The 14,252-nt window shown below is 55.9% G+C and overlaps 1 protein-coding gene across 2 annotated transcripts in view; it reads right to left on the reverse strand.

Annotated features, from left to right (window-relative positions):
* The window catches only part of LOC140197311 (zinc finger and BTB domain-containing protein 38-like), a 362,864-nt gene that overhangs the window by 2,854 nt on the left and 345,758 nt on the right, over positions 1-14,252 (reverse strand). For both annotated transcript variants that reach the window (XM_072257254.1, XM_072257255.1), the window contains 2 exons: positions 2,524-2,689; positions 1,135-1,289 (listed from right to left, as the gene is read on the reverse strand). In XM_072257254.1, coding sequence (XP_072113355.1) covers positions 1,135-1,289; positions 2,524-2,689 — 321 coding nt within the window. The remainder of the gene's footprint in view (positions 1-1,134; positions 1,290-2,523; positions 2,690-14,252) is intronic.

Here is a 14,252-nt window from a genome sequence, read left to right on the forward strand (position 1 = left end):
GCACATCTGCGACTGATATGATCCCAATCTACACAATGTCATATCCCTCCATTCTCTCCATTCATCTGTCTGTCTAACAGCCTCTAAAATATCTTGATCATATTGCCTCCAGCTCCAACCCAGGCAGCACATCACAGGCATCTGTCACTCTCCATGTGAAAAAAATTTGCCCCACACCTCTCCTTTAAACTTTTCCCCACTCACCTTACGTTCTGACATCTGTGCGAAGTGTCCGGAAACACAGGAGACTGCAGATGCTGGAATCTGCAGCATCAAACAATCTTCTGCAAGAACTCAAACACGAGGAAATCTGCAGATGCTGGAATTTCAAGCAACACACATCAAAGTGGCTGGTGAATGCAGCAGGCCAGGCAGCATCTCTAGGAAGAGATACAGTCCACGTTTCGGGCCGAGACCCTTCGTCAGGACTAACTGAAGGGAGAGCTAGTAAGAGATTTAAAAGTAGGAGGAGGAGGGGGAGATCCGAAATGATAGGAGAAGACAGGAGTGGGAGGGATGGAGCCAAGAGCTGGACAGGTGATAGGCAAAAGGGATATGAGAGGATCATGGGACAAGAGACCCAGGAAGAAAGAAAAGGGGGAGGGGGGAGAAAACCAAAGGATGGACAAGGGGTATAGTGAGGGGGACAGAGGGAGAAAAGGGAGAGTGAGAGAAAGAATGTGTGTATAAACAAATAACGGATGGGGTACGAGGGGGAGGTGGGGCATTAGTGGAAGTTTGAGAAGTCAGTGTTCATGCCATCAGGTTGGAGGCTGCTTGACCCACTGAGTTCTGCAAGCAGCATCTTCAGGAAAAGGTTTGTCAATGTTTGTTCAAAACCCTGTCCCTTTCAACCCACAGATGCTTTGTTTGTTACGTCTCAACCCAAAACATCAACTACTTATTCCCCTCCATAGATACCGTCTGATGCGCTGAGTTCTTCCAGTATTTTGTTTGTGTTGCTCAAGATTTCCAGCATCTGCAGAACCTCTAGTGTTTATGAGATATCAAAGAGAGGATTCAGAATAAACCTCTATACCATTTAAAGACAATATTCTGACTGTCTAACCTTGTCATATTTGGATAACCTGGCACGGGGCTCCCTCATGCAGTCACTTTGGGAAAATAACCCACCTCCTGCCTGTCCTTCAGAACAATGTCGAGCTGCATCAGAAGATTGTAGGTCTTGGATAGTATGGCCAGCACGACACCAGTATGTTTTGAGGGACGAATGACAACCTCGAACCTCAGAGACCAGTCCTCCGGGGACTCAGAATCATTTTGGAAACCTGGAGGGGTGGAATACAGATACCGCAAGGTCATCCACGTGGAGAGGATCCTACACTGACCAACACACTTCTGGTGGGATGTCCCACAAATAGACAGTGGTAATAGTTAAACCAATGGCTTTTAGGGAAGCAATGAATGTCTTCCAGCTCCATCTGTACCGGCAGTGTTCATTGTAGCTTCCTCTCAGTTTTCACTACTGTTGGTCATGCTAATTCCAGGTGGAAACTCAGGAATACCGCCATACATAGATATAAGATTCTTCATTGGTGTTTCTGTGACATTTTCTTTTGACCAGTCAAGGTTGTTAGCCCTGAGCTGAACCCCTGAACCTGGAGGACCAGAGAAACAGTGACCTGTTTGTCATGGGTGACCCTACCAAGAGCCAAAGCACAAAGCCCTGACTCCAGCCAACATAGCTCTCTGTGTCATTGAGGCACGCAAGCCTCCAAACCTCAACAAGGTTGTCATCCAATCTTAATTACCCCTGAACTGGTTTGGAACGGACAAGGCTGGCAGGACTTCTTGCCAAAGGGTAAGAAATGAACAGTTAAGATAGTGTTTGGTGCAACACGTCACAGTGCTAATGATCAACAACTGGACTTCCTTTCCCGCCGCTGTCTATTCTCCTCATTTCTGCGTGGGTTTCCTACAGGTACTCCAGCTTCCTGCCACATTCCAAAGACGTTCCGTTAGGGTGAGTAAGTTGTGGGCATGCTATGTTGGCACCAGAAGAATGGTGACATTTTTTCCCAGAGTAAAAACGTCTAATACCAAAGAGCATGCATTTAAGATGAGAGGGGGACGCTTGTTCAGAGGAGATATGTGGGGCTAGTTTGTCTTTACACAGAGAGTGGTGGCTGCCTGAAACGCACTACCGGGGGTTGTGATGGAGCCAAATACAATAAAGACATTTAAAGGCTCTCAGAGGCTCTTAAAAGTAGAAGGGATTGGACATTGTGACAGCAGAAGGAATTGCTTCTCAGCACAACACTGGGGGCTGAATGACCTGTTCATGTACTGTACTGTACTACTCTATGTTATATGATCTAATTTCACACCAAAGAGATACAAAATCCATATTTTCACATTATAACCCATGCTAGTCTAAATTACCTCAAGCTCGGACCCCTCCTGTGTGAGTGTGCCCCCCCCACCCACTCCCGTGACCCCAGGCAGTCAACGGCTCATGGACATACAATTGGCCAACGGATAGAGAGAAGGTAATGCCCTTACTACCAGCCTGGAACACCACCACTCCCCCTCCCGGGAAGAAGGTTCCGGGCATGATGTCAGTCGGACATTGGATGTTGGGGTTCCTGGCCACCTTCTCAGCCAGCCATGAGGAGTTCTGCTGAAGCCAATTCCAGTTGGTGATGCAGGCGTCCAGTCGGTGCCTGAGCTGAAAGGGTTAATATTACAGTTCAGTCCATCAAGCTGTGACCACAGGCTCATCACTAGTCCCCTCTCACTCCCCACCCACATTACCAACCTCGTCACTATCCCCCCCACCCCTCCCTCATGACCAACCTCAAAACTACCCCTCAAACACCCCCACTCACATCCCTCTCACCTGCACACATCCTATCATCAACCCCAAACTCAGTCTGCCACCCAACTTCACCCCTCCCTCAGCGCTACCCCTCCCACTCACCCTCACCCCAGTTCCTATCACTACTCCCTCCCACCCCATCACCTCAGCTCCACCAACTCTCCACCCCACCATTCACTACACCTCGCTCCAACACCTTCACACCCCCATCACCACACCTCCACCAACACTCCATCCCTCCCTTCACTAAACCTCCCTCCAACTCCCTCACACCCCATCACCTCACCTCCACCAACACTCCATTCCTCCCTTCACTACAGCTCCAACTCCCTCACAACCCCATCACCTCATCTTCCACCAAATCTCCATCCCTCGCTTCACTACTCCTCGCTCCAACTCCCTCACACCCCCATCACCTCACCTCCACCAACACTCCTTCCCTCCCTTCACTAGCCCTCCAACTCCCTCACACCCCCATCACCTCACCTTCCACCAACACTCCATCCCACCCTTCACTTCCCCTCACTCAAACTCCCTCACACCCCCAGCACCACACCTCCACCAACTCTCCACACCTCCCTTCACTAACCCTCCAACTCCCTCACATCCCCATCACCACACCTCCACCAACACTCCATCACTCCCTTCACTTCCCCTCACTCAAACTCCCTCACATCCCCAGCACCACACCTCCACCAACTCTCCACACCTCCCTTCACTAACCCTCCAACTCCCTCACATCCCCATCACCACACCTCCACCAACACTCCATCCGTCCCTTCGCTACCCCTGCAACTCCCTTACACCCCCATCACCTCACCTCCACCAACTCTCCATCCCTCCCTTCACTACCACTCCCTCCAACTCACTGACACCCCATCACTTCACCAACAATTCTCCATCCCTCCCTTCACAACACCTCCAACTCCCTCACACCCCCATCATCTCAACTCCACCAACACGCCAGCCCTCCCTTCACTACCCCTCCCTCCAACTCCCTCAGACCCGCATCGCCTCACTTCCACCAACACCCCATCCCTCCCTTCACTACCCATCCAACTCCCCTACACCCCCATCACCTCACTTCCACCAACACCACATCCCTCCCTTCACTACCACTCCAACTCCCCTACACCCCCATCACCACACCTCCAACAACACTCCATCCCTCCCTTCACTACCCCACCAACTCCCTCTCATCCCCATCACTACACCTCCACCAACACCCCATCCCTCCGTTCGCTACCCCTCAAACTCCCTCACACCCCCATCACCACACCTCCACCAACTCTGCATCCCTCCCTTCACTACCCCTCCTTCCAACACCCTCACACCCCCATCACCACACCTCCACCAAATCTCCACCCCACCCTTCACTACCCCTCCAACTCCCCCACGTCCCCATCACCTCACCTCCACCAACACCCAATCGCTCCCTTCACTAACCCTCCAACTCCCCCACACCCTCAGCACCTCACCTCCACCAATACTCCATCCCTCCCTTCACTCGCCCTCCAACTCCCTCACACCCCATCACCTCACCTCCAGCAACACTCCATCCCTCCCTTCGCTACCCCTCCAACTCCCTCACTCCCCATCACCACTCAGCCACCAAAACTCCATCCCTCCCTTCGCTACCCCTCCAACTCCCGCATAACCCCATCTCCACACCAACACCAACTCTCCATCCCTCCCTTCACAGTCCCATCACCACACCTCCACCAACTCTCCATCCCTCCACTCACACCCTCATCACATTACATCCATCAACTCTCCAACCCTCCGGTCACTACCCCTCCAACTCCCTCAAACCCAGATCACCTCACCTCCACCAACTCTCCATCCCTCCACTACCCTTCCAACTCCCTCAGACCCCCATCACCTCACCTCCACCAACCCTCCATATTTCCCTTCACTACCCCTCCCTCCAAATCCCTCACACCCCATCACCACACCTCCACCAAATCTCCACCCCACCATTCACTACCCCTCCAACTCCCTCACAACCCCATCACCTCACCTCCACTAACTCTGCATCACTCCCTTCACTAACCCTCTAACTCCTACACACCCCATCACCTCACCTCCACCAAATCTCCACTCCTCCCTTCACTACCACTCCCTCCAACTCCCTCACACCCCCATCACCTGACCTCGACCAACACTCAATCCTTCCCTTCACTACCCCTCACTCCAACTCCCTCACATTCCCATCACCACACCTCCACAAACTCTCCACGCCTCCCTTCACTACCCCTCCCTCCAACTCCCTCACACCCCCATCACCTGACCTCGACCAACACTCAATCCTTCCCTTCACTACCCCCCCTCCAACTCCCTCACACCCCCATCACCTCACCTCCACCAACTCTCCACATTTCCCTTCAGAACCCTTCCCTCCCACTCCCTCACACCACCATCACCACACCTCCACCAACTCTCTACACTTCCCTTCACAACCCCTCCCTCCTACTCCCTCACACCCCCATCACCTCACCTCCACCAACACTCCATCCCTCCCTTCACTTCCCCTCACTCCAACTCCCTCACACCCCCAGCACCATACCTTCACCAACTCTCCACCCCACCCTTCACTGACCCTCCCTCCAACTCCCTGACACCCACATCAACTCACCTCCAGCAACACTCCATCCCTCCCTTTGCTACCCCTCCAACTCCCTCATACCCCCATCGCCTCACCTCCACCAACACTTCATCCCTCCCTTCACTACCCCTCCAACTCCCCTACACCCCCATCACCACACCTCCAACAACACTCCATCCCTCCCTTCACTACCCCTCCAACTCCCTCACACCCCATCACGTCATCTCTACCAACACTCCATCCCTCCCTTCACTACACCACCAACTCCCTCTCATCCCCATCACTACACCTCCACCAACACCCCATCCCTCCGTTCGCTACCCCTCAAACTCCCTCACACCCCCATCACCACACCTCCACCAACTCTGCATCCCTCCCTTCACTACCCCTCCTTCCAACACCCTCACACCCCCATCACCACACCTCCACCAAATCTCCACCCCACCCTTCACTACCCCTCCAACTCCCTCACAACCCCATCACCACACCTCCACCAAATCTCCACCCCACCCTTCACTACCCCTCCAACTCCCTCACAACCCCATCACTTCACCTCCACCAACTCTCCAACACACCCTTCACTAGCCCTCCAACTCCTACACCCCGCATCACCTCACCTCCAACAAATCTCCACTCCTCCCTTCACTACCCCTTCTTCCAACTCCCTCACACCCCCATCACCTCACCTCCAACAAATCTCCACTCCTCCCTCCAAATCCCTCACACCCCCATCACCTCACCTCCAGCAACACTCTATCCCTCCCTTCACTACCCCTCACTCCAACTCCCTCACACCCCCATCACCTCACCTCCAACAAATCTCCACTCCTCCCTCCAAATTCCTCACACCCCCATCACCTCACCTCCAGCAACACTCTATCCCTCCCTTCACTACCCCTCACTCCAACTCCCTCACACTCCCATCGCCTGACCTCCACCAACATTCCATCCCTTCCTTCACAACCCCTCCAACTCTCCCACATCCCCATCACCTCACCTCCACCAACTCTCCATCCCTGCCTTCACGACCCCTCCCTCCAACTCCCTCACACCCCATCACCTCACCTCCAACAATTCTTCATCCCTCCCTTCACATCACCTCCAACTCCCTCACACCCCCATCACCAGACATCCACCAACTCTCCATCCCTCCCTTCACTACTCCTCCAACTCCATGACACACCCATCACCTCACCTCCACCAACAACCCATCCCTCCCTTCACTACCCCTCCAACTCCCTCACAACCACATTGCCTCACCTCCACCAACACTCCATCCCTCCCTTCACTACAGCTCCCTCACACCCCCATCACCACACCTACACAAACCCTACACCCCACCCTTCACTACCTCTCCCTCCAACACCCTCACACCACCGTCACCTCACCTCCACCAACACTCCAGCCCTCCCTTCAGTACCCCTCCCTCCAACTCCCTCAGACCCCATCACCAGACCTCCACCAACTCTCCATCCCTCCCTTCACTACCCCTCTAACTCCCTCACACCCCGCATCACCTCACCTCCACCAAATCTCCACTCCTCCCTTCACTACCCCTTCTTCCAACTCCCTCACACCCCCATCACCTCACCTCCACCAACCCTCCATATTTCCCTTCACTACCCCCCCTCCAACTCCCTCACACCCCATCACCTCACCTCCACCAACACTCCATCCCTCCTTCACTACCCCTCACTCCAACTCCCTCACACCACCGTCACCTCACCTCCACCAACACCCCATCCCTCCCTTCTTTACCCTCCAACTCCCCCATGACCCCCATCACCTCACCTCCACCAACTCTCCATCCCTCCCTTCACTACCCCTCCACATCCCTCACACCCCCATCACCTCACCTCCACCAACACTCCATCCCTCCCTTCACAACACCTCACTCCAACTCCCTCACACCCCCATCACCTCACCTCCACCAACTCTCCATCCCTCCATTCACTACCCGTCCACTCTCTGACACACCCACCACCTCACCTCACCAACTCTCCACTCCTCCCTTCACTACCACTCCCTCCAACTCCCTCACACCCCCATCACCTCACCTCCAGCAACACTCAATCCCACCCTTCGCTACCCCTCCAACTCCCTCACACCCCCATCACCTGACCTCGACCAACACTCCATCGCTCCCTTCACTACCCCTCACTTCAACTCCCTCACATTCCCATCACCACACCTCCACAAACTCTCCACCCCTCCCTTCACTACCCCTCCTCCAACTCCCTCACACCACCGTCACCTCACCTCCACCAACATACCATCCCTCCCTTCTTTACCCTCCAACTCCCCACACCCCCATCACCTCACCTCCACCAACTCTCTATCCCTCCCTTCACTACCCCTCCACATCCCTCACACCCCCATCACCTCACCTCCACCAACACTCCATCCCTCCCTTCACAACACCTCACTCCAACTCCCTCACACCCCCATCACCTCACCTCCACCAACTCTCCATCCCTCCATTCACTACCCGTCCACTCCCTGACACACCCACCACCTCACCTCCACCAACTCTCCAACCCTCCCTTCACTACCCCTCCACAGCCCTCACACCCCCATCACATCACCTCCACCAACACTCCATCCCTCCCTTCACTACACCTCACTCCAACTCCCTCACACCACCATCACCTCACCTCCAGCAACACTCCATCCCCCCCTTTGCTACCCCTCCAACTCCCTCACACCCCCTTCGCCTCACCTCCAGCAACACTGCACCCCACCCTTCACTGCACCTCCAATTCCCACACACCCCATCACCACACCTCCACCAACTCTCCATCCCTCCCTTCACTACCCCTCACTCCAACTCCCTCACACCCCCATCTCCTCACATCCACCAACTCTCCACCCCTCTCACCACTACCCCTCGGTCCTACTCCCTCACACCCGCATCACCTCACCTCCAGCAACTCTCCACCCCACCCTTCACTACTCTTCCTTCCAACTCCCTCACACCACTTTCACCTCACGTCCACCAACACTCCATCCCTCCCTTCACTATCCCTCACTCCAACACCCTCACACCCCCATCACAACACCTCCACCAACTCTCTACTCTTCCCTTCACAACCCCTCCCTCCTACTCCCTCACACTCCCATCACCTCACCCCCACCAACTCTCCATCCCACCCTTCACTACAACGCCAAATCCCTCACACCCCCATCACCTCAGCTCCACCAACACTCCATCCCTCCCTTCACTTCCCCTCACTCCAACTCCCTCACACCCCCAGCACCATACCTCCACCAACTCTCCACCCCTCCCTTCACTGACCCTCCCTCCAACTCCCTGACACCCACATCAACTCACCTCCAGCAACACTCCATCCCTCCTTTTGCTACCCCTCCAACTCCCTCACACCCCCAGCACCATACCACCCTCCCTCCAACTCCCTCACACCCACATCAACTCACCTCCAGCAACACTCCATCCCTCCTTTTGCTACCACTTCAACTCCCTCACACCCCCATCACCTCACTTCCACCAACACCCCATCCCTCCCTTCACTACCCCTCCAACTCCCCTACACCCCCATCACCTCACTTCCACCAACACCCCATCCCTCCCTTCACTACCCCTCCAACTCCCCTACACCCCCATCATCACACCTCCAACAACACTCCATCCCTACCTTCACTACCCCACCAACTCCCTCTCATCCCCATCACTACACCTCCACCAACACCCCATCCCTCCGTTCGCTACCTCTCAAACTCCCTCAGACCCCCATCACCACACCTCCACCAACTCTGCATTGCTCCCTTCACTACCCCTCCTTCCAACACCCTCACACCCGCATCACCACACCTCCACCAAATCTCCATCCCAACCTTCAGCACCCCTCCAACTCCCTCAAAACCCCATCACCACACCTCCACCAACTCTCCATCCCTCCCTTCACTACCCCTCGCACCACCTCCCTCACGCCCTAGCACGACACCTTAACCAACTCCATCCCCCCCTTTGCTACCCCTCCAACTCCCTCACACCCCCTTCGCCTCACCTCCAGCAACACTGCACCCCACCCTTCACTGCACCTCCAATTCCCACACACCCCATCACCACACCTCCACCAACTCTCCATCCCTCCCTTCACTACCCCTCACTCCAACTCCCTCACACCCCCATCTCCTCACATCCACCAACTCTCCACCCCTCTCACCACTACCCCTCGGTCCTACTCCCTCACACCCGCATCACCTCACCTCCAGCAACTCTCCACCCCACCCTTCAATACTCTTCCTTCCAACTCCCTCACACCACTTTCACCTCACGTCCACCAACACTCCATCTCTAGCACGACACCTTAACCAACATCACACTCCCATCGCCTGACCTCCACCAACATTCCATCCCTCCCTTCACTATCCCTCCAACACCCGCAAACCCCCATCACCACTACTCCACCACTCTTCACCCCTCCCATTACAGTCCCATCACCACACCTGCACCAACTCTCCATTCCTCCCCTCACACCCTCATCACATCACCTCCACCAACTCTCCAACCCTCCGGTCACTACCCCTCCAACTACCACACACCCCCATCAGCACACCACCAGCAACTCTCCATCCCTCCACTACCCCTCCAACTCCCTCAAAACCCCATCACCTCACCTCCACAAACTTTCCCTCACACCCTTCACTAGCCCTCCAACTCCTACACCCCGCATCACCTCACCTCCAACAAATCTCCACCCCTCCCTCCAAATCCCTCACACCCCCATCACCTCACCTCCAGCAACACTCTATCCCTCCCTTCACTACCCCTCACTCCAACTCCCTCACACTCCCATCGCCTCACCTCCAGCAACACTCCATCCCTCCCTTCACTACCCCTCCCTCCAACTCCCTCACACTCCCATCGCCTTACCTCCACCAACACTCCATCTCTCCCTTCACTACCCCTCCAACTCCCTCACAACTCCATCACCTCACCTCCACCAACACTCCATCCCTCCCTTCACTACCCCTCCCTCCAACTCCTTTACACCACTGTCACCTCACCTCCACCAACACTCCATCCCTCCCTTCATTGCCTCTCCCTCCAACTCCCTCAGACCCCATCACCATACGTCCACCAATTCACCATCCGTCCCTTCACTACCCCTCCAACTCCCTCACACACCCATCACCTTACCTCCACCAACTCTCCATCCCTCCCTTCACTACCACTCCAACAACTCCCTAACACACACATCACCGCACCTCGACCAACTCTCCAACCCTCCCTTCACTACCCCTTCAAGTCCCTCACACCCCCATCACCTCACGTCCACCATCACTCCATCCCCCCCTTCACTTCCCGTCACTCCAACTCCCTCACACCCCCAGCACCACACCTCCACCAACTCTCCACCACTTCCTTCACTCACCCACCCTCCAACTACCTCACACCCCCATCACCTCACCTCCAGCAACAATCCATCCCACCCTTCAATACCCCTCCAACTCCCTCACAACTCCATCACCTCACCTCCACCAACACTCCATCCCTCCCTTCACTACCCCTCCCTCCAACTCCTTTACACCACCTTCTCCTCTCCTCCACCAACACTCCATCTCTCCCTTCATTACCCCTCCACCTCCCCCACACCCCCATCACCTCACTTCCACCAACTCTCCATCCCTCCCTTCACTGCCTCTCCCTCCAACTCCCTCAGACCTCATCACCATACATCCACCAATTCTCCATCCGTCCCTTCACTACCCCTCCAACTCCCTCACACACCATTCACCTCACCTCCACCAACTCTCCAACCCTCCCTTCACTACCCCTCCAACTCACTAACACACCCATTACCTCACCTCCACCAACTCTCCATCCCTCCATTCACTACCCCTCCAACAACTCCCTAACACACCCATCACCGCACCTCGACCAACTCTCCAACCCTCCCTTCACTACCCCTCCAACTCCCTCACACCCCCATCACCTCACGTCCACGATCACTCCATCCCTCCCTTCACTTCCCCTCACTCCAACTCCCTCACACCCCCAGCACCACACCTCCACCAACTCTCCACCACTCCCTTCACTAACCCACCCTCCAACTACCTCACACCCCCATCACCTCACCTCCAGCAACAATCCATCCCACCCTTCAATACCCCTCCAACTCCTCCACATCCCCATCACCTCACCTCCACCAACACCCAATCCCTCCCTTCACTAACCCTCCAACTCCCCCACACCCCCATTACCTCACCTCCACCAACACTCCATCCCTCCCTTCACTCCCCCTCCAACTCCCGCACACCCCATCACCTCACCTCCAGCAACACTCCATCCCTCCCTTCGCTACCCCTCCAACTCCCTCACTCCCCATCACCACTCCGCCACCAACACTCCATCCTTCCCTTCGCTACCCCTCCAACTCCCGCATAACCCCATCTCCACACCTCCTCCAACTCTGCATCTCTCCCTTCACTACCCCTCCTTCCAACACCCTCACACCCCCATCACCACACCTCCACCAAATCTCCACCCCACCCTTCAATACCCCTCCAACTCCCCCACGTCCCCATCACCTCACCTCCACCAACACCCAATCGCTCCCTTCACTAACCCTCCAACTCCCCCATACCCCCAGCACCTCACCTCCACCAACACTCCATCCCTCCCTTCACTCGCCTTCCAACTCCCTCACAACCCATCACCTCACCTCCAGCAACACTCCATCCCTCCCTTCGCTACCCCTCCAACTCCCTCACTCCCCATCACCACTCAGCCACCAAAACTCCATCTCTCCCTTCGCTACCCCTCCAACTCCCGCATAACCCCATCTCCACACCAACACCAACTCTCCATCCCTCCCTTCACAGTCCCATCACCACACCTCCACCAACTCTCCATCCCTCCACTCACACCCTCATCACATTACCTCCATCAACTCTCCAACCTTCCGGTCACTACCCCTCCAACTCCCTCAAACCCTGATCACCTCACCTCCACCAACTCTCCATCCCTCCACTACCCTTCCAACTCCCTCAGACCCCCATCACCTCACCTCCACCAACCCTCCATATTTCCCTTCACTACCCCTCCCTCCAAATCCCTCACACCCCATCACCACACCTCCACCAAATCTCCACCCCACCATTCACTACCCCTCCAACTCCCTCACAACCCCATCACCTCACCTCCACCAACTCTGCATCACTCCCTTCACTAACCCTCTAACTCCTACACACCCCATCACCTCACCTCCACCAAATCTCCACTCCTCCCTTCACTACCACTCCCTCCAACTCCCTCACACCCCCATCACCTGACCTCGACCAACACTCAATCCTTCCCTTCACTACCCCTCACTCCAACTCCCTCACATTCCCATCACCACACCTCCACAAACTCTCCACGCCTCCCTTCACTACCCCTCCCTCCAACTCCCTCACACCACCGTCACCTCACCTCCACCAACACTCCATCCCTCCCTTCACTACCCCTCCCTCCAACTCCCTCACACCACCGTCACCTCACCTCCACCAACACCCCATCCCTTCCTTCTTTACCCCTCCAACTCCCCCACACCCCTATCACCTCACCTCCACCAACTCTCCATCTCTCCCTTCACTAACCCTCCACTCCCTGACACACCCATCACCTCACCTCCACCAACTCTCCAACCTTCCCTTCTCTACCCCTCCACATCCCTCACACCCCCATCACCTCACCTCCACCAACTCTCCAACCCTCCCTTCTCTACCCCTCCACATCCCTCACACCCCCATCACCTCACCTCCACCAACACTCCATCCCTCCCTTCACTACACCTCACTCCAACTCCCTCACACCACCACCACCTCACCTCCAGCAACACTCCATCCCTCCCTTTGCTACCCTTCCAACTCCCTCACACCCCCTTAGCCTCACCTCCAGCGACACTGCACCCCACCCTTCACTGCACCTCCAATTCCCACACACCCCATCACCACACCTCCACCAACTCTCCATCCCTCCCTTCACTACCCCTCACTCCAACTCCCTCACACCCCCATCTCCTCACATCCACCAACTCTCCACCCCTCTCACCACCACTCCTCCATCCTACTCCCTCACACCTCCATCACCTCACCTCCAGCAGCACTCCACCCCACCCTTCACTACTCCTCCTTCCAACTCCCTCATACCACTGTCACCTCACGTCCACCAACACTCCATCCCTCCCTTCACTACCCCTCACTCCAACTCCCTCACACCCCCATCACAACACCTCCACCAACTCTCCACATTTCCCTTCAGAACCCTTCCCTCCCACTCCCTCACACCACCATCACCACACCTCCACCAACTCTCTACACTTCCCTTCACAACCCCTCCCTCCTACTCTCTCACACCCCCATCAGCTCACCTCCACCAACACTCCATCCCTCCCTTCACTTCCCCTCATTCCAACTCCTCACACCCCCAGCACCATACCTCCACCAACTCTCCACCCCACCCTTCACTGACCCTCCCTCCAACTCCCTGACACCCACATCAACTCACCTCCAGCAACACTCCATCCCTCCCTTCACCACCCCTCCAACTCCAGCACATCCCCATCACCTCACTTCCACCAACACTTCATCCCTCCCTTCACTACCCCTCCAACTCCCCTACACCCCCATCACCACACCTCCAACAACACTCCATCCCTCCCTTCACTACCCCTCCAACTCCCTCACACCCTATCACGTCATCTCTAGCAACACTCCATCCCTCCCTTCACTACCCCACCAACTCCCTGTCATCCCCATCACTACACCTCCACCAACTCTGCATCCCTCCCTTCACTACCCCTC

The sequence above is a fragment of the Mobula birostris genome, chromosome 5 (genome assembly GCF_030028105.1).
Source record: "Mobula birostris isolate sMobBir1 chromosome 5, sMobBir1.hap1, whole genome shotgun sequence".
NCBI classification, from domain to species: Eukaryota; Metazoa; Chordata; class Chondrichthyes; order Myliobatiformes; family Myliobatidae; genus Mobula; species Mobula birostris.